At 35.9% G+C, this 25,667-nt stretch overlaps 1 protein-coding gene across 26 annotated transcripts in view; it reads left to right on the forward strand.

The window, feature by feature from the left end:
- nrxn1a (neurexin 1a) overlaps positions 1 to 25,667 on the forward strand; it is a 352,697-nt gene that overhangs the window by 125,198 nt on the left and 201,832 nt on the right. For 23 of the 26 annotated variants that reach the window (XM_088610470.1, XM_088610478.1, XM_088610489.1 and 20 more), the window contains 3 exons: positions 5,215 to 5,598; positions 15,046 to 15,249; positions 17,438 to 17,464. In XM_088610470.1, the coding sequence (XP_088466596.1) occupies positions 5,215 to 5,598; positions 15,046 to 15,249; positions 17,438 to 17,464 (615 nt within the window). The remainder of the gene's footprint in view (positions 1 to 5,214; positions 5,599 to 15,045; positions 15,250 to 17,437; positions 17,465 to 25,667) is intronic. The other 3 variants (XM_088610483.1, XM_088610494.1, XM_088610496.1) reach the window with 1 other exon arrangement.

Below are 25,667 nucleotides of genomic sequence, written 5' to 3' on the forward strand. Positions count from 1 at the left end.
TCCTAGTGAATCCTAAAATGATTGAATTTGAAGATGGTCAAAAAACTGCATACAAGAAGCAGTTCTTCCTTAAACAAACAGATGACTCAGTCAGTAGGGTGTCTGATTGATTATGGATATAAAAATGATCAAATTTAAATATTTTTTTAAAAATAAGACAAGTTGAGCTTAATGTATTATATACTACATACATTAAATAGGAACATTAGTCTTGGGTTTTCTTTTAGATTTATAATTAGCTTCTCAGTCTTTCTACAGTATGCCATATTAACTTTTTATTCTCTTCATTATGCTTGGAAAATATTTTTTGATTAAAACACTTTGATAAAGGGTAGTTTAGAAGTGTGAAATTGAAACTTTGATGTGAAACATATCAGAATTCTGCATGCCTGAGTTGCCTTACACAGACACTTTATGAACAAGGGCAAGAAAAGATGAAACAGCAATTTCAAATCTATGAGCAGAAAGGCAACCTCCAATTTGCTTTTCATTCTAGGGACACTCAGTCAAGTCATAAATTCTGTATGTGTTAAATGCCCGGTGCCATCAGAGTTTACTTTCCAATTTTAGGACAATGCTTCTAATGAAAGCTGTAGTACATGTAGATGACTACTGATCTAAAATTTCGTGTCACAAAATATTAGTAGCCAATTATTGCAAAGTTCAATGAAAACACACATGTCAACCAACAATCATGACAACACAGGTATAATCTGTTTCAGCTGTCTTCTCAGGTATGTAAATAACAGTCCCATTAGTAGAAATTAATTTAGGATCCATCTTGATATTAGTACACAGTTTATTTTGATTCTTTCCATGTGAGCCAACAACAAACCAACTTAGGTTGTGCCATATTCTCATTCTTCTAAGTCCAGCCCTTTGAAGAAGTGCTGTACCTCATTGCATTCTAATGTGAAATGTCATTGTATACAGTATCTTGCGATCCTAATTCATCATTTCCAGTACTCTTCTGCCATTTATTTTCTGATTTGAAGTTACACTAATGTCTAATTGGGGATTTTATACCCTGTAATACAGTTCTCTATGCTGGGCTTGAGTGGAAATGCAGGTGGTAGGGCCATTGTTTGACATGTGTCATCGTGCTGTGTTTATAAAATCTACATACGACCAATATGTATGAAGAAAGAATATTCACAGCACAAGTTGTTATGAATTGGAAGCAATCCATGCAGCAGATGCGACTGGCCTCGAGAGAGAGCGAGACTCGAAGGAAGCGTGTCCATGAGTTTGGAGGGCAGTAGCAGGGTACTGGAAACTGCAGCGCCTCAGACTGACTCCTACTCATGACCCACAACCCATGATAAGCAAGATGACTTAGGTTATTAAAATATGTCTGAAGATTTCCTCTTTATAGCACATGTTTAGCAGGTTCTGTTTTATCTAGCAGATGCCACAGTTTATTGAATCTAATTTGAGAGCTTTACAGCCACAATGATCAGCTAGGCTGCATACTGTATTTTGTTCTGTTGGTGTGATTTGTTATTATAAGCCAGTGTCACTTCCCTAGCTTCTGCAGTTCAGTTAGGGCTTTAGATCATTTTAATACTGCTCATATTGTCTACAAAATTAACATTACTTTATAGGACTGATTGAGCCTTAAAACACAAAGTATGCATTCTTGTTTTGTTTCACGGATGCACATGGGTATCACAGCATCCCTCCCCATTTAATTGATAACATCTGTGTGTGTGTGGAGAAGAACGTTGTGAATGTAAAGGGACATCTATAATCTCCATGGTTTAGTTTTAGTTAGGAATTGCACGTTGGGATTGTTCTGTTACAAATGTTCGGTTAAAAAATTAAGCTGGTCTTTTCATTATGTTCTAATTGCGTAGAAGCAAAAACACTTTGCCAAGAATCTTTGGCAAAGGTAAAATATATTTTTTAAAAGTTTCATTACATACTGCCAGACAGCTTGTATGAGCCAGGAGAATCTGACAATAGCTTTTGAATTGCTCAGAGATTCTCATGCATTATTACAGCTAGATTTCCTAAATCTCATTCATATGCCATTCGACTGGGAGCATGGGTGATGTGAAGTAAAAAGGATTACTGATATCAGCAGCATGTGATCAAATCGGGATCAGCACTGTAGCCAGACTCCTACAGACAGATGGGTTTCCCTTGAATTTAGCATGGAGAGAGAGACTAAGAATCGTGTTGTCAGACCATACATTTTTTAAAGAAGTGGCTTAATGACTCAAACAGGCCCTTTATGAGAGGGAAATAACTCTCTCACAGTATTACAAGACTTCTCTTACATGCCCCTGTGCATGTTTGCCTATAAATGTTCTTTCATTAAAAATCCATCACTGAAAAATACTGTCTGGAATATTATTGCATGTTCTTACACAAGCAGGTAAATAAGTAAACCATGGCACTATTTAATAGTGAGCCTCCCTGTGGGGATATAAGTCTTAATTTCAAATGAAACATTGCAAATCAGCAGTAAACACAGTTTTCCAATTTCTGCTTTTCTGGAAGATTACCATTTAGAGACAGATGTGTCCACACTCCTGGGCTGTCGCCCCTCCCTCCGGCCTTAGTGTGGCAGTGAACTGCGCAGTAGCACAAAAACTCTGATGTGAAGGATACCCCGAAATAGGCTTCTGTACACTCCGTATGTACTCCCTAAACATTCCAATTATAACACCGATTTCCTAATTTCCACAAGATAAATAAAAGTCATACATATATATGGATAATAATACACAGTAGCTTTTTTCAATCATCGCTATGTTCACATTTGCCTTCTTAACAAGAGTTTTAGTGGATTTTCATGTTCAGTGGCATGGCCAGAGCTTCAAAGGTTTGTGCTGCAATGGTTGCTAATGCTTTTGTGACATTATTTGAAAGAACTTTCTTTGCCTTCACTGTGGCTGACTCATTGTTGGCTGTATAGCATACATTCAGTGGTGGTTTTTTTTAAATAGCAGTGACTTAACTTGCGTATTACAGGTTACAGTACATCTGCAAACATAACAGAGCATGAAGATTCCATTTCCCGGTAAACAGAGTTAAAAATGAAATTGCTGAGATAATGAATATGATGGAGTAGGCTCATTAGCACTAACCTAGGGGAAATGTTTGGCTCTGCATCTCTTCATTATTGCCAAGTCTGCAGTACAGAAAAGGCAGAACAGCTGTGAGGGTCTTAGTCTGTGGAGGGCCTTGACCACTTTGGGCTGGGTTAATCATCCTTTGGACTATCCTGATATTTCTTCAGTCTTGTGCTGTAGGCTGGCTGACCTTGGGCAGAGAAAGACTGCCTTTTCTTATGCATGCCTCCTGAAAGCCACTAAACAAAATATTAATGAATAGAAAAGCAAATAGTAATCAAAAATCTAAACAAAAGCCCTGCCATGTAAACAAAAAAAACATAAAAAAGCTCTGGTAGCTTGGACTTTTCTTGTCAGTGTGAGGCTGTGAAGAGAAGAGAACGCATCCAGTGATCTGTAATCAGCAGACAACCCACTGCTAAATTGTTCATTGCTTGTTGTTTTGCAGAATATTTGTCAAATATTTACTTTTTTCTCACACTAAGGATCAGAATAGTTAGCCTGTTTTATTATCCATGAGGAGTTCTCAATGATTTTAGTAACATGAGCTTTTGTCAACTACAACTGTAGTTGAATTGTCTGTTGAATGAATGAGCACCTGATGTTTAACTCTCTTTGTTAAGGAAACCTCATGCTCAGAAAACAGTCTAAACCAAAACAAAAACCCCACAAGAACACAAAGAACAGTGGAAGCAGGCAATTCAGTGAATCAGATTCACTCATACAGTAGATCATACGACCACTTGTAACCTCCTTGAGCCTGAAATCTCAGCCCAGCAGATCTGTTTTCATCCATAAAACCATTGCTACACTCTTAGTAATTTGCATTTCACTGATTTTACTAAAATTCCAGAGAATCACAGATGGGGACAAATGCAGCACGAAAAGGGCAATTGTTTACTTTGGAGAAACTTAGAATTTGTTAATTTGTAGAATTCCTACTTCAATTTTATTCGGTTATATTAATAATAGCCTGATTAACTTTCAATTAGAAAACCCAGGAGTAGATTACCAGTGAATAGTATTGTTAAGAGCACATAATGTTTATGTCTCTTTAGTAAACCCTGATGTATTTAGAACTTTAAGCTAAATTATTTCGAATTCTACTAGGACTCCTTTCTTTGGATGTTGTTTTGTCAGGATTTAGAGCTATAGATTACTGGAGAAGATGCAGAGGTTTTAGGCAGGCATCATTAATTAAAATTCCACAATGGCTGTTCACTAGAAACCTGATCTATAAACATATTAATCAAATGTCGGACCTCGCAGCACAATCCAGATATTCACTTTTAACAGTCGAGTCATGTACGTCGTTATTTGTCATGTACTGGATCGAGAATTGAAGCTGAATCAAAATGATACATCACAGAAAAGCACACAATTTTCATTTATACAGGTATGTGTGCATAAGTAAAGGAGAAAAACTGCACCCCAGTTTGAGTTGTTTCTTACATACAGACGACAAAGCTAATTGATAGGATGGCCATAACAATATTGCATTTTGTTTTGTATAACCTGCATCTCTGTTAAAAATGTTTTCTTTTTGGAGTGCAATGCAGTGTCGGAGCAATTATGTCACCTTTATTGTTTACTGGGCTGGGTTTTCCCCTGGTGAAAATGTATAGCTAAGTTAAAACAAACTATTTCAGATGAGTACGACTATGTGTTTAAGATTTCAGTCTGATCATTTTTAAGGTTTTGATCAATAATCAACAATGTCAAATGAAACAACAATATTAATGTATGGAATAGAACATAAAGTTGTGCAACAATTTCATCTTTGAAACAGAGGATGGAGTGGTGTGTTAACAGCATACAGATCATTAAATAAAAATGAAAGTTCACGTTATTACTTCAATATACATTTAAATAAAAAATAAAAAGTATGTTTAATCAGAATTCGTAGAATTAAATATACTTAAGGCAATGTGTAGGCTAATTCATACATTCGTGCATTCTAATTCAATTCATTGTCTGCATTTTAATTCTTGCAATCCTGTGAAAAAAAACAGCAGTTTTTTCCCCCTTTTCTTTAAAGCCTATGAAATGATGACATTTACAGCTAATCAATAGTTGTATGTTTAATGTTGCCTTGCAGCTACTTTACTAATCTAACCTTCTTTCCTTCTTCCAGGTACCATATCTGTGAATACTCACCGCACAGCATACACAGCACCAGGAGAGAGTGAAATCCTTGACTTGGATGACAACTTGTACTTAGGTGGCCTGCCAGAGAACAAAGTAGGGCTCGTCTTCCCCACTGAAGTGTGGACAGCCCTGCTTAACTATGGGTATGTGGGCTGCATCAGGGACCTCTTCATTGACGGTCAGAGCAAAGACATTCGGAGGATGGCAGAAGTCCAAAAGGCAGCTGGAGTGAAGCCATCGTGTACCAGGGAGGTGCCGAAACAGTGCCTTAGCAATCCCTGCCAGAACAACGGTGTATGCAGAGAGGGCTGGAACCGATACGTCTGTGACTGCTCTGGGACCGGCTACCTTGGAAGATCCTGCGAGAGGGGTTAGTAACTCATGGTTATTTTGAACCCTGTGACACTGGTAGAGTTCCAGCCTTAGATTCTGGTTTTGATATGTATCAATTGAAGTTTGTGTTTTTTTAACATTATACCCATAGAGTTTCCTTTTTTTGTCCTTGGGTAGGAGAGTGCAATGGTGAAAACCAAGAGAAGAGTGCTTCAGTATATTCTTGTGGATGTGTGTGCAAACATAAACATTAAATGCTAAATGGCAATTTCATTCAATAAATACATGGAAATTGCCTTTGCCTACCATGGTAATATGCAAAATAAAGCAGCACCACAGTCTATTTTCACTTGGGGTCTTTATAGTATAGTATATGTTCAATAACTTTTAAATTGCAATGTTAAACATCCTGTATTTTCTTTTACTTCTTTAAAGCTATATCCTATTTCTAATTAATTGTTTACCTTTAGATCTTAAAATTTATAGAAAGTATAGTATACATTACATCAAGACTGAATATGCTTTCATATACTGTATTGTGGGGCTTCTGAGCTATTGTCTAGCACTTACTTTTTCCTGAAGAATCCCTGATCTACAGTACCAGAAGAGCTTGCCCTGCAGAATTACATCATATGCAGCCTGTATTTGTCTAAAACATTCACCGTACCTGTAGAAGCCAGTGGCAGAATGCATTGATTAGATCATACAAATGCAACAACAGGTGGCAATTTTATGTCAAAATGAATACTATTAAATTAAGAAAATGTGCCTCTTTCCAAAGGCATCAGCTTTGGTAAAACAGGCTAGAGGGTTTGCTGATAAAAAAACAACATTTCTTTCAACTTTGAATGGGAATTGAGCATGCATCCTTAAGACATAGCATGCCTTTTTGGAGATTCTTTTAAAATGCATCCATGCACCTTGTGACTGGGCTCTCATGCATTTAAAATTGAGGGGCTCTTTAATGGCAATGGGACTGCCTGTCAGAGAGACACCACTCTGTAAATTCAGGCTGTCTGTACACAACGTGTAAATTGGCTGTCTTCTGCCAGAAACAATTGGACCCGTCAAGCCATTCACTTGTGACCAAAGCTGGATTAAAATTCAGATATCACACATACCTTAGCGAGGGCTCATGAGCCTCTTGAATTGTAACGCCAAAAACATTAGAATTGCAAACATATTTTTCAGATTACAAAAAAAACAGTATATTACTTAGCATTTGCATTTACTGTACAAGTGTTGCTTTTGTTTTTAATTGGAGTTTCCTTCTAAGTAATGGGATGGCGCTAACCACAATTGTCAACATTGCCAGTTATGTGGATAAAATGTATTACATGGCAACAGATGCTTCTTTATGGTATTGGTATTTCATGTAATCCATATCTGCTCCAGCGAGACAAACACGGACATGATATTTCAAGACTTCAATAATTTAGAAACAACACGATTAAAAAAAATGCATCGATGTATTATGCTTGTCTATAAATAAAGATGATTGAATTTAAATGAAAATGGGATTTTCCTATGCTAGAGAAGTGTTTTAGTTTGTTCCAGAAGTTACGAGATGAATTCCACCTTACTTGAGACTTGGTCAGGTTAAATAAATTGGAAGAGGCACAAATAGTTGTTTTCTGATTGGCAATGTTTGCATTTATTAGGGACAATGTGTTGCCCCTGAGCAATTTATGCCTTTTTTTGGTAAGGGACTTAATTATTTATAATGAAGGTTGACACTAAACTCTTAAAATCATTTGGACAATTAACTCTTTATAAATTTTTTATCTCCTTAGCCATTGCAAACACATTTCCAATTCTATAGGGCTGTTCGATTTCTTAAAAGAAAAATAATTGCTCTATCATGTCTTTCAAGTTTGGTAAGAGTGCACACTACGCAAAGTACATTAAGAAACATGCTTACAAGTGATTACAAAATACATAATTCAAGAGCTGCAGTCTAGTCACTGTGAAACCTAGCAGTTCTTGGATCTGTCTGTTTGGCTTTCTCAAATTCTTTCCTTGCACGCTACTAATTTTCAAGATGTGTGCTCTCATTGGAACTAATCAGTTGAGTGGAATAGGAAAACAGTCCTTTGCATTTAAAGAAGATAATAACCCATCAAAAGTGTGCATTTGAATTTTTAGAAGCATAATAATACAAGCTCCATTTAAACTTACTGCCTAATACAGGCCAAGAGAGAGAGAAAAATAAGATGAATGCAGCCTTCCTATGTAATGGTCTATATATAGAAACAGGTAAATAGTACAGTATCTGCAGAGATCTTTAGGAGAAGAACCCCTTTGTCTGAATGTGTCATCGCAGGAATCATAGCCCATGCTGCTCCTTCCAAATGCAAATTATTTTAAAGTAGATGAGTCCTGGCATATGGCCAGTTGTTTTGATGTCTCCAGATTGTTCCCTCGCTGGTAGAATAAAGCTGGCACCAGTCACAAAAAAGCTGTCAGAAGAATTACAAAAGCTTTCACTTAAATATGCATGGTGTACCACCCTGTGGCAAAATTCAGCAATTACATATGGCAAGAAAGACAACAAATGGTGGATTTCACCATCTTAAATCAAAGCAGTATAATTAAGAAGGAGAGGAGATACACATTTACATCCCAAATGTCCTTACTTAATTAGCAAAATTCTGTAACTTTTATTTAAGCTATGTCAGGAAGGCCAATAAGCATATGCTGGAGAAGGTATAAACATGCCTCATATAATGAAACATGACAGCCTGTGAATATGCAAGGAACATCACACTTAGGAAATAATTTACAATATTTCAGCTTTTTTTAATTTTTGACCATACTGTTTATTAATGAAAGTATCAAAGTGTGTGCAGCTTCAGGAATTTATTTAAAATTGCACATAAATTACTAGAGTTTGCAGTTGTTTTGCATTTTTCTTTGGATTTCCATATTTGTACTGAACCTAGAATGAAGAGTATAAAAAGAAATAGCAGAGGAAATAGAAAGATGTGACATGCCAAGTAGTGCTTTTAAACAGGGTTTTCAATCCAGTTTCCAGAGGAGTACTGCAATTAAGCACCACTGTTTCATAGTGTGTTTTTGGATTTTGGATTAATTAGATTGTATTAATATTGCATATGCATTGCCTTTCTGACATTATTTAAATAAAAGTTACAAGTGTTTGCTTATTAAGTACAAACCTTACTGTATATAGAAAGTAACACTCTCCAGCAGTTGTGTCATATTAACTTTTGAAGTACATAGACAGTATTTTATGTATAAAACATATGGTTGATGTTGTAACTGCATTATATAACTATTACTTTTAGTTTACCTGTGTAAAATAACACATTGAAACACACTACTGTACAAATTGAAATATTGCTGGTATTCCAGTGCAGTTATTGTTTAAATACATGTAATTATACAAAACAGACCATGACTGAACTAATAATGTCACTATAAATGTACTTTTCTCACAGTACCCTATTTTATTAGTGTAATGTGTATCATAAGTAATTGTCAAGTATTTCCATATGAACAACCAGTCGTAACTATTAAAAATTGAACTCTTAAGTTAAAATGAGAAAAATAACACAGAAACCACTACTACGATTTAAGACTAATATTTACGGCTCCTGAGATAACCACTATAAAATATCTTCAAACAGCATTCCACTAAATCAGCTATACTTAACCTGTGATCCTTCCAGTCCGCTCCCATTTCAGTAGCTTAATAGCCCCCGAACCTTAACTGTTGGTTTTATTTATCGATTCAATAATTAAGGGGCTGAATTAAGAATTCTGCAGTGGATCCAGAGGCCTGCAGGTTGGGTAGCCATGCACTACACTATACATTCACTTTATTATTTAGCTATGAAGTAGTTCAGCTTATAGAGTACATTTTCTCCTGCACTGTGTAATGTAAGTCCAATCATTATTTTTTTAAAAGATTACTTTAAAGTTCATAAACAGAATTTTTTTTTTATTTTAAAAATGTAAGCTGTGCTGTCACGTGGCTTAAACACTAAAGACTCAATGAGAGACACCAGAGATGGGTGGGTTTAAGGCTCTGTTTCCTTAGCTTACACACAATAGTAGCACCTGGGACTTTTTCTGAGTCTGTCTGTGAGAGATACTGTACTTCCCTCTGTTCTGTGCTGATGCTCCAGTAAGGCATTGTGGAGCTCATACAGTAGCTTGTCACATTGGCGAATGACTCTGACAGACCTGGCATATCGGAGGTGTGTGTTTCATAGGCTTTCATTCTCCACGAGCGGTACAGGGGTGCGGGGAAGATAAATTGATTAAAAATTTGCAATTGTAAGGTTGGGAAGGTATGAAAAAAGAAAATAGTTGGTATCCCCAAATTTACAAATTATTAACTAACTTCATTACTGAAGTTCATACATGGATTTTAACAACGTTTAGTTTGGCTGATTGAGGTATATTGAAAAACCCAACTTTTTTATGCGCTGAGTCATGGATCAATAAAGGAAGTGCTCTATTACAGTACATGACACCTTAACACCACATTCATAGTGTGACAGTCAAATCCCTTTGTTTATTTATTATGCTCAAGCAGGCTTCCAAATCCAGTCTGCAGACAATTGCTTTGTTGACAGGTCATTTATATTTACTCAACAGGCGTATGTTTTTTAAAGGTCTTTGCATGAAGAAGACCTGAACATATGGCAGACAAAACAAGCAGGAAAAAAAAAACAATAAACAAAATTACATTATTTATGATGCCTCTGAGGAATGCACACATATTCAACATGCATTTCTGAATCCCCATGGCAACATTTACTCCAAGATATTTTTTAATTAATTCTGATCTCAGATGTTACATACCAATATTATTTCACATGCGTTACAGGGATCAAATATTCAATCTAAAAAATTGATTTTTTTCTTCCAGATTTGCCCTTTACATATGTGATGCCTTAACAGTTTCAGAATTGTTTTAGGAAATATTTACATTTGAAACATCTCTTTTGATTTATCAAATTAAGAAAGCAACTACAACTGCATATGGAGATTTGCTAGTGGGTGATTTTGGTGGAAAATGTATTCTCTAGCTCATCTTCAAGACATTATCTAAATGTGGTGTAATATTCTTATTGACTTAACTGGCTGTTTTCTCTACATAGGATAAGATGAGATTGTTTACATTGTTTTATTTCATGTAATTAATTTACTTTGTAAACTCAGTGCTACTTCTATGAATAATATTATAGATTTTATAAAATTTACAAGCATCAGTAATAAGTATAATCTTTCCCCAATCTTGGATTTTTTTCAGAAATCGTAACAGACTTTTTTAGATAGAAAAAAAAGATCAGAAATAAGTAGTTCATTAAGTTGCTGAAGTCTAAATATTAATGAAATAAAGACTTGAGACTCTTGGTATATGACAGAAAATTATTATCATGGAAGGCATTAAGAGACACTGCATACTGTGTTTAAATCCAGTGGGAGACAGTGGTACCAATATCCTAGTTTTATCAGCATAAGAGGCATTATGAGCAGAACGATATGGAAGGCAACACATTTCTGTTAGCAATAAAATCTAAAGTGGAATGTGCTGTTGTCTTGGAAAAAGCAATTGAGGGTTGTAATAGAAATGCAAGATTACTCATCTCCCCCAGCCCAGCATATTGTACCAAGGCTGTCATGTAGTTGGTGTTAGATTTCTTTGGAAAACAAAGACAGGTCGCTGTTTTCTGAGGAATGGTTTTGAATTCTTGCAGAACGATGTAAGCAGATGGAGAGGCAGATGTCACTACGATGTTTTCTGGCTCCCTGTCAGTCTTTTTTCCATTTGAAGTCCCAGTGTGAGGCACCCCATGGGCTCAGATTTGCACAGGTGTGCTTCTATCTGCTGGACTACAGAGGAGTGCATTCTGTGAGATCCCAAGCTATTTTAGGATCTCACAATTGCTGCAGTTGGCCCTCTGTCACAAAGTAGAAAGTGTTAGTAATGCTTTTGCTGAATTAATGTGTTTGATTGTGTTAGTCATGTTGCTCAAGAAAGCAGACACGTATGAATTCAAGTTATGCCAAGAAAGATTTTTTTGTGCAATTACAAAGCCTTGTGTTCATGAACCTTTATCTCAGAAACATAGATTAAAACACCAACAACTGTTACATTTCTTTTGCCAGTATTTGTGTTTAGCAAAAATAGGAGAGGCCTTATAACACTGACTAACTCTTAATGCCTTCAATACAAAAATGTATTTTGTATTGTTATATATTTGTTTGAAAATGAAATCAGGGAGACCAGTAACAATTGAATTATTCTGTTCTGTCCAAAGGTGAAATTTAATTTGCTTGACATTGGAACGTTAATAGCATGTTCTGTATTTGGATATGATATTATTAATAAACAGAACTGTGATGAAATACAATAAAGATAAGAAACAATAGTACAGTAGGTTACAGAATGTGGTTTGATGACTTATGAGGCTTATGATTTAGAACACAAAACAAGTATTGAAGTATTGGACAGGGTGAGCGCCCCCTGCTGGAAGAGGTGTTAGTGGGGCCAGCAGGGGGCGCTCACCCTGCGGTCCATGTGGGTCCTAATACCCCAGTATAGTGACGGGGACACTATACTGTAAACAGGCGCCGTCCTTCGGATGAGATGTAAAACAGAGGTCCTGATTCTCTGTGGTCATTAAAAATCCCAGGGCGCTTCTCGAAAAGAGTAGGGGTGTAACCCCGGCGTCCTGGCCAAATTTCCCATTGGCCCTTACCAATCTAATAGTCCCCCTCTATGAATTGGCTTCATTACTCTGCTCTCCTCCCCACTAATAGCTGGTGTGTGGTGAGTGTTCTGGCGCACTATGGCTGCCGTCGCATCATCCAGGTGGGGCTGCACATTGGTGGTGGTGGAGGGGAGTCCCCATTACCTGTAAAGCGCTTTGAGTGGAGTGTCCAGAAAAGCGCTATATAAGTGTGAGCAATTATTATTATTATTATTATTATTATTATTATTATTATTATTATTATTATTATTATTGGTGGCATGGTGGGGCAGTGGTTAGTGTAGCTGTCTCACAGCGCTGTGGCCCTGGGTGCTATCTGTGTGGAATTTATCACATGGGTTTCCTCCAGGTGCTCAAGTTTTTTCCCACAGTCCAAGGATACACAGTAGTGGTAGTTTCATTGACCTCTGGGGAAACTGGCACTGGTGTGAGCGTGTGTGCCCTGTGAAGGACTGGCATCCCATCCAGAGTGTGTCCTGCCTCCCCTGCAACCCCGAATTGAATAAATGGTTAGAAAATCAATGGATGGAGCATATGCAGCATTAATCAAATTTGGAAACACCAAATTATACAGTATATACAGTACATAGACTGAGGATTGTAACATTATTGCTCATTTTTCCATTCCCATTGATGCATTTTCTTTATTATCTTAACATGCCAGAATAAATAGTTTTTTTCTCATTGCAAATACACTCCAATCACTGATGAGGTATGAGTCTCCTATGTGTAATGGCTGTCATCTTTTTACTTTGGGAGATACTAAAACTGTGAAGAGAATGTGTGTATTGCCTCATAATCCATCTTTGGGTACTCGCTTATTATGCCAGTTAATTTCTCAGAAAAGAAAATGTTTTTTTTTAACGATCTGGATCTGTTTTAAAATGCAACTTTCTTCTAGGCAGTGGGTAAAATATTACCTCTGCTCTTACAGTTCTGTAATAAACTGTAGATAAATTCTTGTATAAGAAAACTAATAATAATCACATGTCATCTTGTATAATATTTTTAGGTATTATTATTATTAATTGTAGTATAATAAGTCATAGCATGTCCTGTGTCTATTGATATGCAACAACTATGTATCCAAATCTAAATAATGTATTCACTAAGGCACACAGAACTTTGTCTTTGTGTTAGGAGAAGCCTCCTCTGAAATTCTGCACAATAATTAATTGTCACCAAGGAGACAATCTTTCTGTCACCCTCTTAAATCTGATGCTCACAGCTCCCTCAAAACTTTCCTTGAGTTTCTTTTCAGTACAGTACATTTTTTGACAGGTGTGGTTTCTTCTTTTTGCTAAACATTCCTCTGTTTTCTTGACAATATTCATTGCTTTACAGTAGCAATGAGTCTAAAGAACGTAGAACGTTAAGGATCTGTGTCTGAGAAGAATACTGTATATTTTAATTCATACCGTATGTTTGCTGTTCTTGGAAGTCAAAATAGATTCGAAATAAGGAATTACAGATGATGGGTTTGGGCATGTTTTTCTGAGTTCTTTTGGAAATTTTTGATGCCATATATATGGATATGTGTGTATTGTGTGTCGTGCAAACCTTTTCTCTTTCAAAATAAAGCTCATCCCCATAGAAGCCCCTTCAGGTATGGGAGAGATAGAAGAATGGTCATTTGTCAAACACCCATCTCAGGTTTTGACACCTTTGGTTTGTATCGTGCAGAATAAAATTGGATTTTGAAAGGGATGAGATGTGATCTCCTCCAGGATAAATGTGTCCTGCCTAATATCCAGTGTTCTGTGTTCCACACAGTAACCCTTCACTAGTGACTCAGCCCCCCTGCGGGCAGGGTTCAGATAGGGACCCTGTGGCAAGACTGGTATCTGATCCAGACATTTGGTTTCTGACATAGCAAAGCCAAAAGCCATCTGACAGCTTTCATCTAGAGTACACTCTGGGAACGGGAGATACCTTTCCCACCGAGAACACTTTTCCCCTTTCTTAGCATTAGTTCTCTGAATTAAAAGCTATTGATAATGGCAAGGATTGGCTATATTAGCTGTTGTAGTATATTTTCAAAACTATTCAACAAACTCACTATATACCAAGTAAGAAATATATATTGAGCCTTTTGGTGGGTATTTTGAAATCAAACAACAATGATGCATTATTTCTTCCTTAGTCTGTGGTTGCTTTTAGTTTTTTTTTAGATAATAATGTGCTGATCTTCCCTCTGTCAGCCTTCTCTGGGTATAAGATTTTGCACCTGTTATCTATTCATCATTTATTTTTTTCTCTTACACCACTTGGCATTGATAGTTTTTCTCAATAAGTAACCAAAATGGAAGCTTCAGGAACTGACACTGACATTACTAGAGGAAAAAGAAAGTTATTCAGCTGATTAGAAGTCAGCCCCTGGTTGCACTGTCATCTGAAATTTCCATCCGGACTAAAACATCTTTATAGTGCTCCAGCAGCTGGCAGTTGAGCCTGGTTTTTGCAGAGCCTGGCTATTTTCTGCAGTGTTGGTGATATTCTGTCTTTCGTTCTTTTAAAATGAAAGGGATGACTGGTACTGTGATAGTATCTACTGAAATGTAACAATATAACTGCAGATATTGTAACATAGTCCATAGTTCAGCACCTGCATGCCATAATGTATACAAAATACTTGAATCTCCAATACGTGATTAGGAAATAGACTTCAGGAGAGCTCATTCAAAGGATTGTCTTTGACAATACAAATACACTTATATCTTCAACATCTCTATTTACAGATGCCACAATTCTCAGTTATGATGGCAGCAAGTTCATGAAAATCCAGCTGCCAGTGGTGATGCACACTGAAGCAGAAGACGTCTCCCTTCGGTTCAGATCACAGAGAGCCTATGGGATTCTAATGGCAACAACATCCAGGGACTCTGCTGATACCCTGCGACTGGAATTGGATGCTGGCAGAGTGAGACTGACTGTCAACCTAGGTAACCCTAACACACCTCTCACTATCACCCATCACTGCATGGAAGTACAACATTCATAGTGCTATCTTATTGATTTTTAACATTTTTTAATATACTGCTAAAATTTTTAAAACATTTTACACATAAAAATATGGATTTTTAAATGAACATCTTTGCATTTGTACACCAGACAAACAGCCCTCCCAAAAAAATATATGTATATGAAAATGCCTCATAGTAATATATAAAGACACCTTTAAAAGCTATCTATTTGAGGGCTTCTGGAGTAAAATAAAGTTGCATACATTTTAAATATTTCCCCCATATATCATGCACAGAAATGTATAGAACTATTTTTGCTTCTGTTCCAAATGGTATTGTTAGTGATCAACAAGCCTGTTTATGTATTGAAAAGAAGGGGATGGTGTAGAGCCCTTCAATGGCCTGAGACTGCGGCCCTGAGCAGACTGCCAAGTGAGCACTGTACAGCCCTTACTGCAGAAGGAATGCTTGCTACTCCTTAGTCCTGCACCCTACATCTTTTAATTTAATTGCATGGCAATGTTTATACATGGCTTTAGCCAAAAAGTAATTTTTAGGTACAGTAAATTACAAGTACATTAAAAAAAACAGAGGTAGGATTTTTAAAGCATACTTTTGCTGGCTGTATCCTGATAGCCATGTACTGTAAAGGTAAACCTTTATAGTACAACAATCATTTACTGTCAGAAAATTACAGACCTATCTGGTTTGTAGCTTTACAGCATGTTTATCAAAAGAGGTAGAAAACGCCTCCAAAATACACTTTATGCTTCAAATAAAATGGCTGTAGAAATGAGAAATTATATGTCCACAAGAAAGAGGTGAAGAAGAAATTGAATTGATTTTTTTCATTACATTTTCCTATATATATGTATAGTTGCTCATTTCTATTCAGGAGGACCCCGTTGATTCCTAAAGCTCTCGTCCTGTGGCTTACCCAGTTCTGACAGAGCTAACAGCTTTCTGAATGATAAAGATCACTCAGAAGGAGCATGTTTGTAATTTGTCTCTCAGCAGATGGAAGGCTTGGGAGAATTTGTGAGGCTTTTGCAAAGTTTAATATTTCACAAATAGCATTTTTACAGGAATGATAGTCATCCCTTTTCCTTTGCAAACAGAAATCACTTTCAAAATGTCACCATTTACCACAGAATACTAACAAGATGACCCAGAAGTATTGCCTGTAGGGTCCCTGTAGCAATATCTGCATGGTATTGCACAAAAATGCTGGATGCAGTTGATATTAAGCAGGATTGTACAAAATCACAGGAGTCACACATCTGATACAGCAGATGTGTTTTTAAAGCACAGCATTCCCTGTAAGGGCATGTGTACATTGTGGTCTTTGGCTGTTTGCAACCACTTTTCTGTTGCGGTTGACGACACATGACAGACTGAGCTACATGGGAATGGAGCCTGGGTTAATTTGTCACATTTCTCAGAGGATTTCGTGACTTCTTTTCCAGTGCCAGTCAAGCCTGAATATGACAGTTTTCAGTCTGATTGTAAAGTTACGACTATCATACAGGAAGAATATTATACTCTGTCTCTTACAGACAATGTGATTGTACAGTGTATTTATTATATATAATCATATACTTGCTATATATTGGTTGATAGCTTACAAAAAAGTATTATTCCTTATTAGAACTGTGGAGAAATCCTCTGAGAATTCCTTAAACTGAAAAAGACTTTTCCTCTAGCTTTGGCTTGCAAAATACTCCATTGTGAAAGAACATTGATTGACTTTGTTTTCATAACAAAAATAAATACCATTGTTCCTTCACACGTATAGAGTGGTAGCAGTCATTCTGGGGAACACGTCTTTGAATTTCTCATAAAAATCTGCAAGCCCAGATTGGTTGTCAAGTAGCTCTGTTTGATTGTGGCCATAATTTTACATGATGTTCATGTATGCAGTTGAGCACAGCAGAGAAAAAAAAAAAAATTACTGTACACATAAGCAAACAGATTAAAAACATATGTGTTTGAATATACAATCTCACTAAAACAAACATAAATGCTTCAGTGCATACAAAACAGTGCAACAGAATGGCCACATTTTATGTGTCTGTCCCCAGAAGGGTGGAAATTGTATTTAATGGATGTCTGCAGCTATAACCTTGAAGGATAAATTTACATCTTTCATCTATTCTTCCCCATCTAGACTGTATCAGGATTAACTGTACATCCAGTAAGTTGCAATTAAGATCTCTATTTTTTATCTTTTTGTCACCTGCAAATTTCTAATATAATTCAATTTTTTAAAAGTGTTTTATTATATGTTTTGACAGTATTTAGAGAATTATCTATTCCAGGCAAGGGTGTAAAAAATTGGACCTGTATGAAATGTGAGCCTGTTTACAGAAAATAAGACTAAATTAAATCAGTTCCAATGCTTTATCTTGCTCATAAATGATACATATATAGAGAGAGAATCCAGGCTTATTTAGTGGATATTATGTAGCGTCACAGATCCATAGTTGGATGAAATTTATGATGGGCAAACATTGCACTCAGATGATTTTTTACACCCTATTATTTCTAATTAGCAAACCTTGAAGTCGTAAATTCAATGTGCTTCATATAATATGCATGGTTCTAAGACAGAGGTGTTTTAGTAATGCATGAACATTTTTTCTCACTGCATGTAAATTGATTAGGATGTTCAGAGTAAAAAGGGAATACGGACTGTGATTTTATTACTCATACTAACCATTCCTGAAAAGGGGTGTATTAATACTCAATAGGAAGAAGAAAAAGTTCCAAGCTTCATTGTGGTTTCATTACAACACTTTAGGACAGAACTTTCCTGACATGCATTATTCATAAGCTGTAATGAACTAATGAAGGATTTTCAGACTTTACAAAAGTTTTTTTTAGTCACTCACCAATTAATGGTTTCTCACATTCACATATAATTTGACATTTACTTCGAAGCTACAGATTTTGCACAGCTACACTGATGATGAAGATAAATCAAAGTGAAATGTCCGTTTTAGTCATCTTTAGCTGAGGTTATCGCTCAAGAGCGAATGCAATGTACACTTAAACAGGCCCTGCAAAAAATGTTTTAGGACATACTGTACAAGTTTATTCAATTCTTTTTTTCTCTTCTATTATAAAGGTTAAAGTAAGACTTAGACAAATTAATTATAGGGTCATATCTCTTAATAAACCTAGCCACTTTGCTTCAACTCACATACTATATTAGTACACAGACTGACACCATTTTATTTTAAAATGCATACATCTATTTACTACCCTAACTTACTGTACATACAGCATTCACATTTCACTCCACTGCAAATACATCGCACATTTATTCTACACTATTGCACACAAGCTCACTTTGTGAAAGAGAAATACTGTACAATTTCCCTGGCTTTCAATGGGATTCCCAGTCAACCACAGACGGCAAAGGTGATGGCATGCATTCATAAATCTATTGTAAAAGTCTGATTCTGCTGTACAAATGAACAGTCTAGTCATCGGTCATACACTGAGGTTTTCTCTGCAAGAGCAGCTCAGAGCAGTGAGGTCCTGCGTCTGAAAGTCTTTTGGTGTCACCTGTTTTCTGAACACTACTCATTACAAGTACTCGCGGGTTTATTTATAACATTTATGAGCCTGAATATAACTCAAGAAGCATGAGAAATTTGTTTTGAATGGGAATATTCATAGTTTACACCTATGGTTCAGTAAATTTCTAGAAACATATGTATAATGTCCTTGTGCAGTACATCATTCAATATGCTTTATGCACATAAGCATTTGATTCAACATCATGGAAAAATGCATTATAAAAATGTAACTTTTTATTTTTTTATTATTACTTTAAGAGAAAGGTATGTCAGTGTCCCCAGTGACAATAAGCCCTGATGTGCCCATGTAGTTATTCTTTACATTATTAAGAACATATTAATGTATTCTGTACAGATGTTTTTAACTGGATGCAACGAACTTTAGTGCAGGAAGAAAGATTTTAGCACTTTGTGACACAACAAAGTAACTGGTATTCACCAGTCAAAGACATCCATGTATTTTAAATTACAGTCTTTAATACATTATGTTTTTTAAGAGAGAAACACTGTTTTAATTACACACATATTGCATCTGAATGGAACTGATCTTTCTCAAGAGAGCTTGTCTTTAAACTGTTATGAGTTTGTAAAATATCCTGACTGATGGTTTTCACAGTTTTATCAGAAGTGAGGCAATCCTTGTAGGCCATAAGTGGTAAAAGTCCCAAAGAGGGTTGCCCTTCTTAGTTGTTGTATGACTTATAATGGACCTTTATTTGAAACAAAACAAAACTCTGAAACCCTGGAGTTTGACCTGTATGCGTTGACCTTTTTGACCTTTGTTAAGTCTGCACTAAATGTCATGCAAGACATTAGGAGTCCATGACATTGCCCTACTTTTAACCTACAGTAGATGTTTGGGAAAACAGTAATGTTGTACCAAGACCTTTACTTCTGTGATACCATGGAAGTTTGTTTTTTTTACTATGTGGTAAGTATTATATAATTATACACAGAACTACAGTATATCAAGACAAATCAAGGCATGTTTAGCGAGAGGGAGGAAAAGATGGGAGTTTTAAGGTAGGTAAGATTTTTTCTTTCTCTGTCATCACTGAAATTGTTAATGTCTTTAGTACTGTAAACAAGTCATGTTGAATCCACACATTGACATAATTTGCCTCTTTTGCAATAAGATTCTCAATAAACCTATAAACCCAATAATCCAAACTTATTTTGCAAAACATTTATGTTGTTAAAGTGATGTATATATAGATTTGTGTATGCTGTATGTACCTGCTATACTTTGAGTCTACCTTCACTTTAAGCACCAGTGGTGTTTTATATTCATAGGAAAGTGAACAGCATGTGTTGATACATGCACTCTGATTTTATCTTAAAATGGCAGACATTATGCCCACTTTAATGACTTAAAAGTACACCACACATTACATCTTCAAAGAAACATATTTTGAGTAACAGATCCAAGGTGTTTGTTACTTTTTTAGTATTCATGCAATATCCCAAGATTCATGTGCTTTCAGAAGCTCAGTTTCTCAAACAACTTCCATTATAAATAGGCAACAATGTTCAAATTTACTATAGCAATTTATATAATAAATATGCAGCCGCATTCACATTTCCATTTGTAATACAAATAATAGTGGGGACAGAAAATGAACTGCAAAAATGCTAGCACTTTGTGTTTAAGTGGAAAGCAATGGAAAGTGATTGTTTCATTAAGTTTAGGAGAGATTAAATGAGTACCAATGAAGAATGTGTGAGTTTCTGTGTAAATGTAGCTCATGCTGGGTGACTTCAAGAATGACTCTTACAAGTGCAAAGAGTAATATTTATTTTTTCATTCTGTGGATAAAACACAAACAACATCAAATCAAATTATCATGTAACACAAAGTACATACCGTATGTAGATTTGTAATTCAGTCGATGACACAATTCTGCATTAGGTGCTACTTTTACACACGGTAGATTATGTTGAGTGTATCTCAGTGATTGATATAATCAGTCTATTTAAATGTATTATTTAAATACGTTTATAATCAGTCTATTTATGTGCATTTTGGATGACATTCAAAGTACATTGTAAAATGGTGAAAAATAATGTTCTCTTGTTGACTTCCAAGCTCTTTTGTAACATTATAAAATAGTTCCATTGTCAGACTTAATTATGTAACATGTATAGTAAGTCAACATAAACTCTTCAAATTCGTTTTCAGGCTAGCTCTTTAATAAATGCACTGAGCACACTTCAGTAGCATATATACAGTACCATGAAGTTTTTTTTTTCTGTGAAATGGTGACAGTGACAGTGTAGCTGTACTGCATACCTGTACAATGCTGACACTCCAGCTCCTGGATCACAGTCAATGGATGCTTGAGGGGGTATAGTACTCTTGTGCATGTCCTGTGTTAATATTCTAACATACAGCTGTTAGTTGTAACTTGCTGATAACTTTCTACAAAAACCAAGAAGGAAGTGATGTCATAATTATTGAGAAAAACTAAGTACTTTTTTTACTCAAGAGTATGAAAAAAAAAACATGTCTTGTCTCTTGAGTGGCTTAACCAGTATTAACAATGGTTTAGAGCACAGGTTCCACAATCCAAATTTTGAATCTGAGCTGATGTACTGGTTGTCTGTAAAGGGAAATGACCTATTTTGGAATATTACTATCAGATGGGCTACTGAAACAGAAGTCCCAAATCCTTGTCCTTAGTTTTCTGTACAGCAGAGGTACCTTTAACTTTTTGTTCTCCTGTGATGTTGCAGTGCTCATGGTGAGAGCTGCTTCTTCCTAAACTCTGTTGCCATACAGTAGATCTCCAGTTGATAAAGTGGAATCACAATGCGAACAATTTGAATGCACATTCCAAGGGATAGCGTGTACATTTACTTCATGCCTCATGCCCTAGTCTGCATGAATCAATACCATAAAAAAAGAAAATCTGTGTGTTACCAGTTTCAAGTACCTGGTACGTCCAGTAAACAGCGACGCCTGTGACTTCTCAAGAAAGTGCTGGCTTGCAGTGTTGTCAGTAAGAGGTGTGCTTCTCCTACAGTCAGCACTAATTCCTTTGTCAAGCACTGTGGAGTTTGCAGCATGGCAAAAGAGGAATGGCTTGATGGGTGGAGGGCTCAAAGGAGCAGTCTAAGAGTTACTGCTGTGACCTGTGTTGTGAAGTATCAATTGTCATTTCCAAATTGAACGGATATCTATAATGAAGATTGCATTGTGCAAAATGATAATGCTAATTTATTAGAAGTGGTGCATTTAAAAAGCCTCATTCATTAGATAGTCAAACAAATGATTATCCCAGTCACCTCTCAAGATTAGATTTCAGCTTAATTTGAAAATCAAAAATAGTCTGATATTCAGTGAAATGAGCACACAGAATATATTCTATAGGAGATGTCCATATCAGCATTCAGGTGCCCCTCTGGGATTGACTCTTGCATAGAAATTCTTAATGCTCTGCAGATAGACTGTGTGTTCTAATGGCATTACTATTATGAGTTGAATACAACAGAGAATAATAGTCTTAAAAAAAGGTAACTGTATTAAAGCCCGAGTCCTTGGGATTTACCAAATCAGAAGAAAATTAAGCAATATAATGCGCCAGTCTCATTCTCGGTACTGATTCTATCAGGGTTATGTATTATTGAAGTCATTTGAAAGAAGTCAATGCATTTTTAAACAGATGATTATTTCAAGCAGCCAGGACATGTGCTTCAGACATACAGTACTAGTTCTCATAAGCCCAAGCATATGCATTTCAGCTCTACCTTAAAAACTATTTTTGTCAATTATGAATAACAATACTGTGTGTTTCAAGCTTAAACTTTAAGTATTTGTATAATAAAATGAGTCTCACTTGAAATGAAAAGTAATTACAGTACCAATTGAGAACCATAATAACAATATACTGTATATTGCAGTAAGATTATGTTGTAGTATGTTAACTGTATATGTAACCAGTTAATTCATAAGGAACACTTTTCACCTACAGTACACATTGTATGCATAGGCCACATTTAGTTAATGACATTGTGGTATCCATTTACTCTATTAATCAATTTTTAAGCAGTTATGAACATTTCACATAACTCTACATTCATTGTAATATAAAATGCAATGCATTCCTAAATTAGGTTTGCATTTGTGTTGTTAATAAAGAGAGAACATGACCCCCTTAAGCATTAAGTATAATTCAACACTTGGGTTAGTTGATGCATTTTACACTAGCTGTTTATATATTTACTCTGAGATTAATAGAAGTCTTCGTAAGGTTTAAGAACAGTATATGTACTGTAATTCAATAACTGTAAAATAACATGGACCCTTCAGAATTAAAAGGTGTAAAGAAATGTATTATTTTTCTGGGCAGCATTAGTCTGAACAAAGTTAAACATCTTTTTAGGAATCAATAAATTACCATACATATTGCAGAACTGAAAAACAGTGCTACAACATGCAAGATAATATCCAAATAATGAATCGAGTTAGATCTGGGACCTGGGGCGTGATGTTGTGTTATTGTGGTGGATGTGCTGTACCTCAGTCTGTCTCTTATTACATTTTGCGTAAACTTTGAGACTACACAGCCTCTTGCAATATACTGTACAGTATAACCCTATTGTTCTCCTCTAATGAGTAACAATTTTAATTTTATTATTTTTAATTTAAGAGAATTGATTATTTATTCAAAATGTCCAATTTCACTTGTATTATCCCAGCAACCATCCCAAATATATTCTTATTTTTCTATTCTATTCCTCCAAATTAGGAAGACAGAATTATTTTTTTTGTGTGCATAGCATTGCATGGCGTATTTTTTAAATGTTAAGGATGAAATCAATCTTATCAATAAAACAAATACTCATCAATAACAGTAGCGAGGAGTTGTAGTTAGGAGTCTACAGGCCTAAGTACTGGGTGGGCCATTGATGTTGTACTGTTGATCTTACTTCAGTAAAATACCCAGCTTTATAAACATACATTTATAAATGGGTATAGATGTATGTTCCTTTGAGTGAAAGAATCAACCAATTTCTAATGGTGATTAATAATTTTAAATACTAAGAACATGTTCACATAAAGTAATTGTTCATTGACAAGGCAATGTAAAATGTACAGTATTTAGATCTTTTGACATCTAAACGCTTTGAGCGTTGTCTGAAAAACAACAGTGGGAACAGTGGGAAAAGCGAGGGACCCTGAATTATATCGGGGCCTTTGCAAGAGGAATATGGCAACATACAGTAAAAGTCAAGGTTGCATCCCCGAATTCCTGCAACCACATATTTCAAAAGAACTTCACTATTAAGAGCAGGCCTGACCAGAAGGGTCATGAAGAATGAAGAGTAGCCTGCGTCAAGTGCTTTCTCAAGTAGATGGGTAGCTGCAGTGGTCCTTTTCAAACTCTGCTTACAGATAGAGCACTAAAATCTACTCTTCTGAAAAGAATGTCTTCCCTATTTACTAGATTATAAGGTTCATTGCTTTTAATGCAGAAAAAAAAGGAAATTGGATGCAGTAGACTTTATCTGCTGGATGGATGCGCTTCCTGTTTTCATCTGATTTTTGCTATAGCAGGAACTGATGTTGCTTCATTAAGGTTTAATAAGAAATGCCCTTGATTAGTTCCACAAGTACAGTTTAAAAGTTGCAAAGCCCCCTAACCATGGGAATTGACATGTTTGTCATGCCAGCTTTAGATCAAGGCATTTGCTTTGTGTTTTCCTTGGATCATTTCACATTCTTCCTCTGTTCTCTTTTTTTTGGCATTTTTTTGGTCCTGAGAGTGACTGCTGGTAATGGGAGGTTCAGCTTGTGCTTTAGCCACAGTCTCATCATCATAGATGCCACCTGCTGTGTCAGACATTGTTCTGCAGCATGTTGTGAGCAGAAGATGTTCTTACAGAATGGAATTGTTTTTACCTTACGCTCTATCTTTGTTTCACATATGTGCTGCAAAATGTACCATATCTAGTATACAGAGGAAGAAATGTAAGGTCTGTGTTTTATTTTAATACGTTGCGGGTTGACCTTCATGTAAAACCACAGCCCAATTGGAAATCCATTAAATGAGGTTGCCAATCATCTGGCCAGTGTAATAATGTGGAGGAAGGCATTATTTATTTAACTGGGTGAACGTTCCTAGGCTTTAAGGTAATGCATATTTAAAGAAGGATCAACATGATTCTTATGTTTGAATAGCAGTTGGTACCATAGAGATTCTTCAGCTCTTGACCCACTGCTTCTGCACCTCTCTCTGTTTCTAATGGCATTGTCCAGATTCACCAATCACTGAGCCTTTGTCTGAGCCTTTCCTCACACAAAGACAAACTGTATGTGTGAACGTCATATGGGGATGATGCCTAACATCAACCAGGGAAAACCAAGGGTTTCTATGTTTGGGACCCTCTCAAACAGTGGCAAGCTCTTTTCCTTTGTAGCTTATGATCTCAGTCAACAAAAGTGTACTGGTAATCATTTGGCCCAACAAGACCATATTGAGCATTTTATTCTTGATCCTCCTTGTATAACTTTTTTTTCCAATCCTATCTTGTAATTGCTTACAAAGCAGTCTAACACTTTGAGACTCAATTTTTTTTTATTTTGTTCCTTCAGATTTGCATGCACATTATACTGTATGTATTAGCATCTTTATGATTTCAAATCAAATAAGAACTATGTATAGATATTTATATGCATACATAGTGTAGAAGATGCAGTTTGAAACGTCTTCATTATAAAAATGAATAATTTGAAAGTAGAAGAAAACACCCTGCTGAGATCATGCCAGTTGGCACATCATAGAGATCTTTCTACCTCAGCACAAATAAGCC

The sequence above is a fragment of the Lepisosteus platostomus genome, chromosome 17, assembly GCF_059453375.1.
Source record: "Lepisosteus platostomus isolate fLepPlt1 chromosome 17, fLepPlt1.hap1, whole genome shotgun sequence".
Lineage (NCBI taxonomy): Eukaryota > Metazoa > Chordata > Actinopteri > Semionotiformes > Lepisosteidae > Lepisosteus > Lepisosteus platostomus.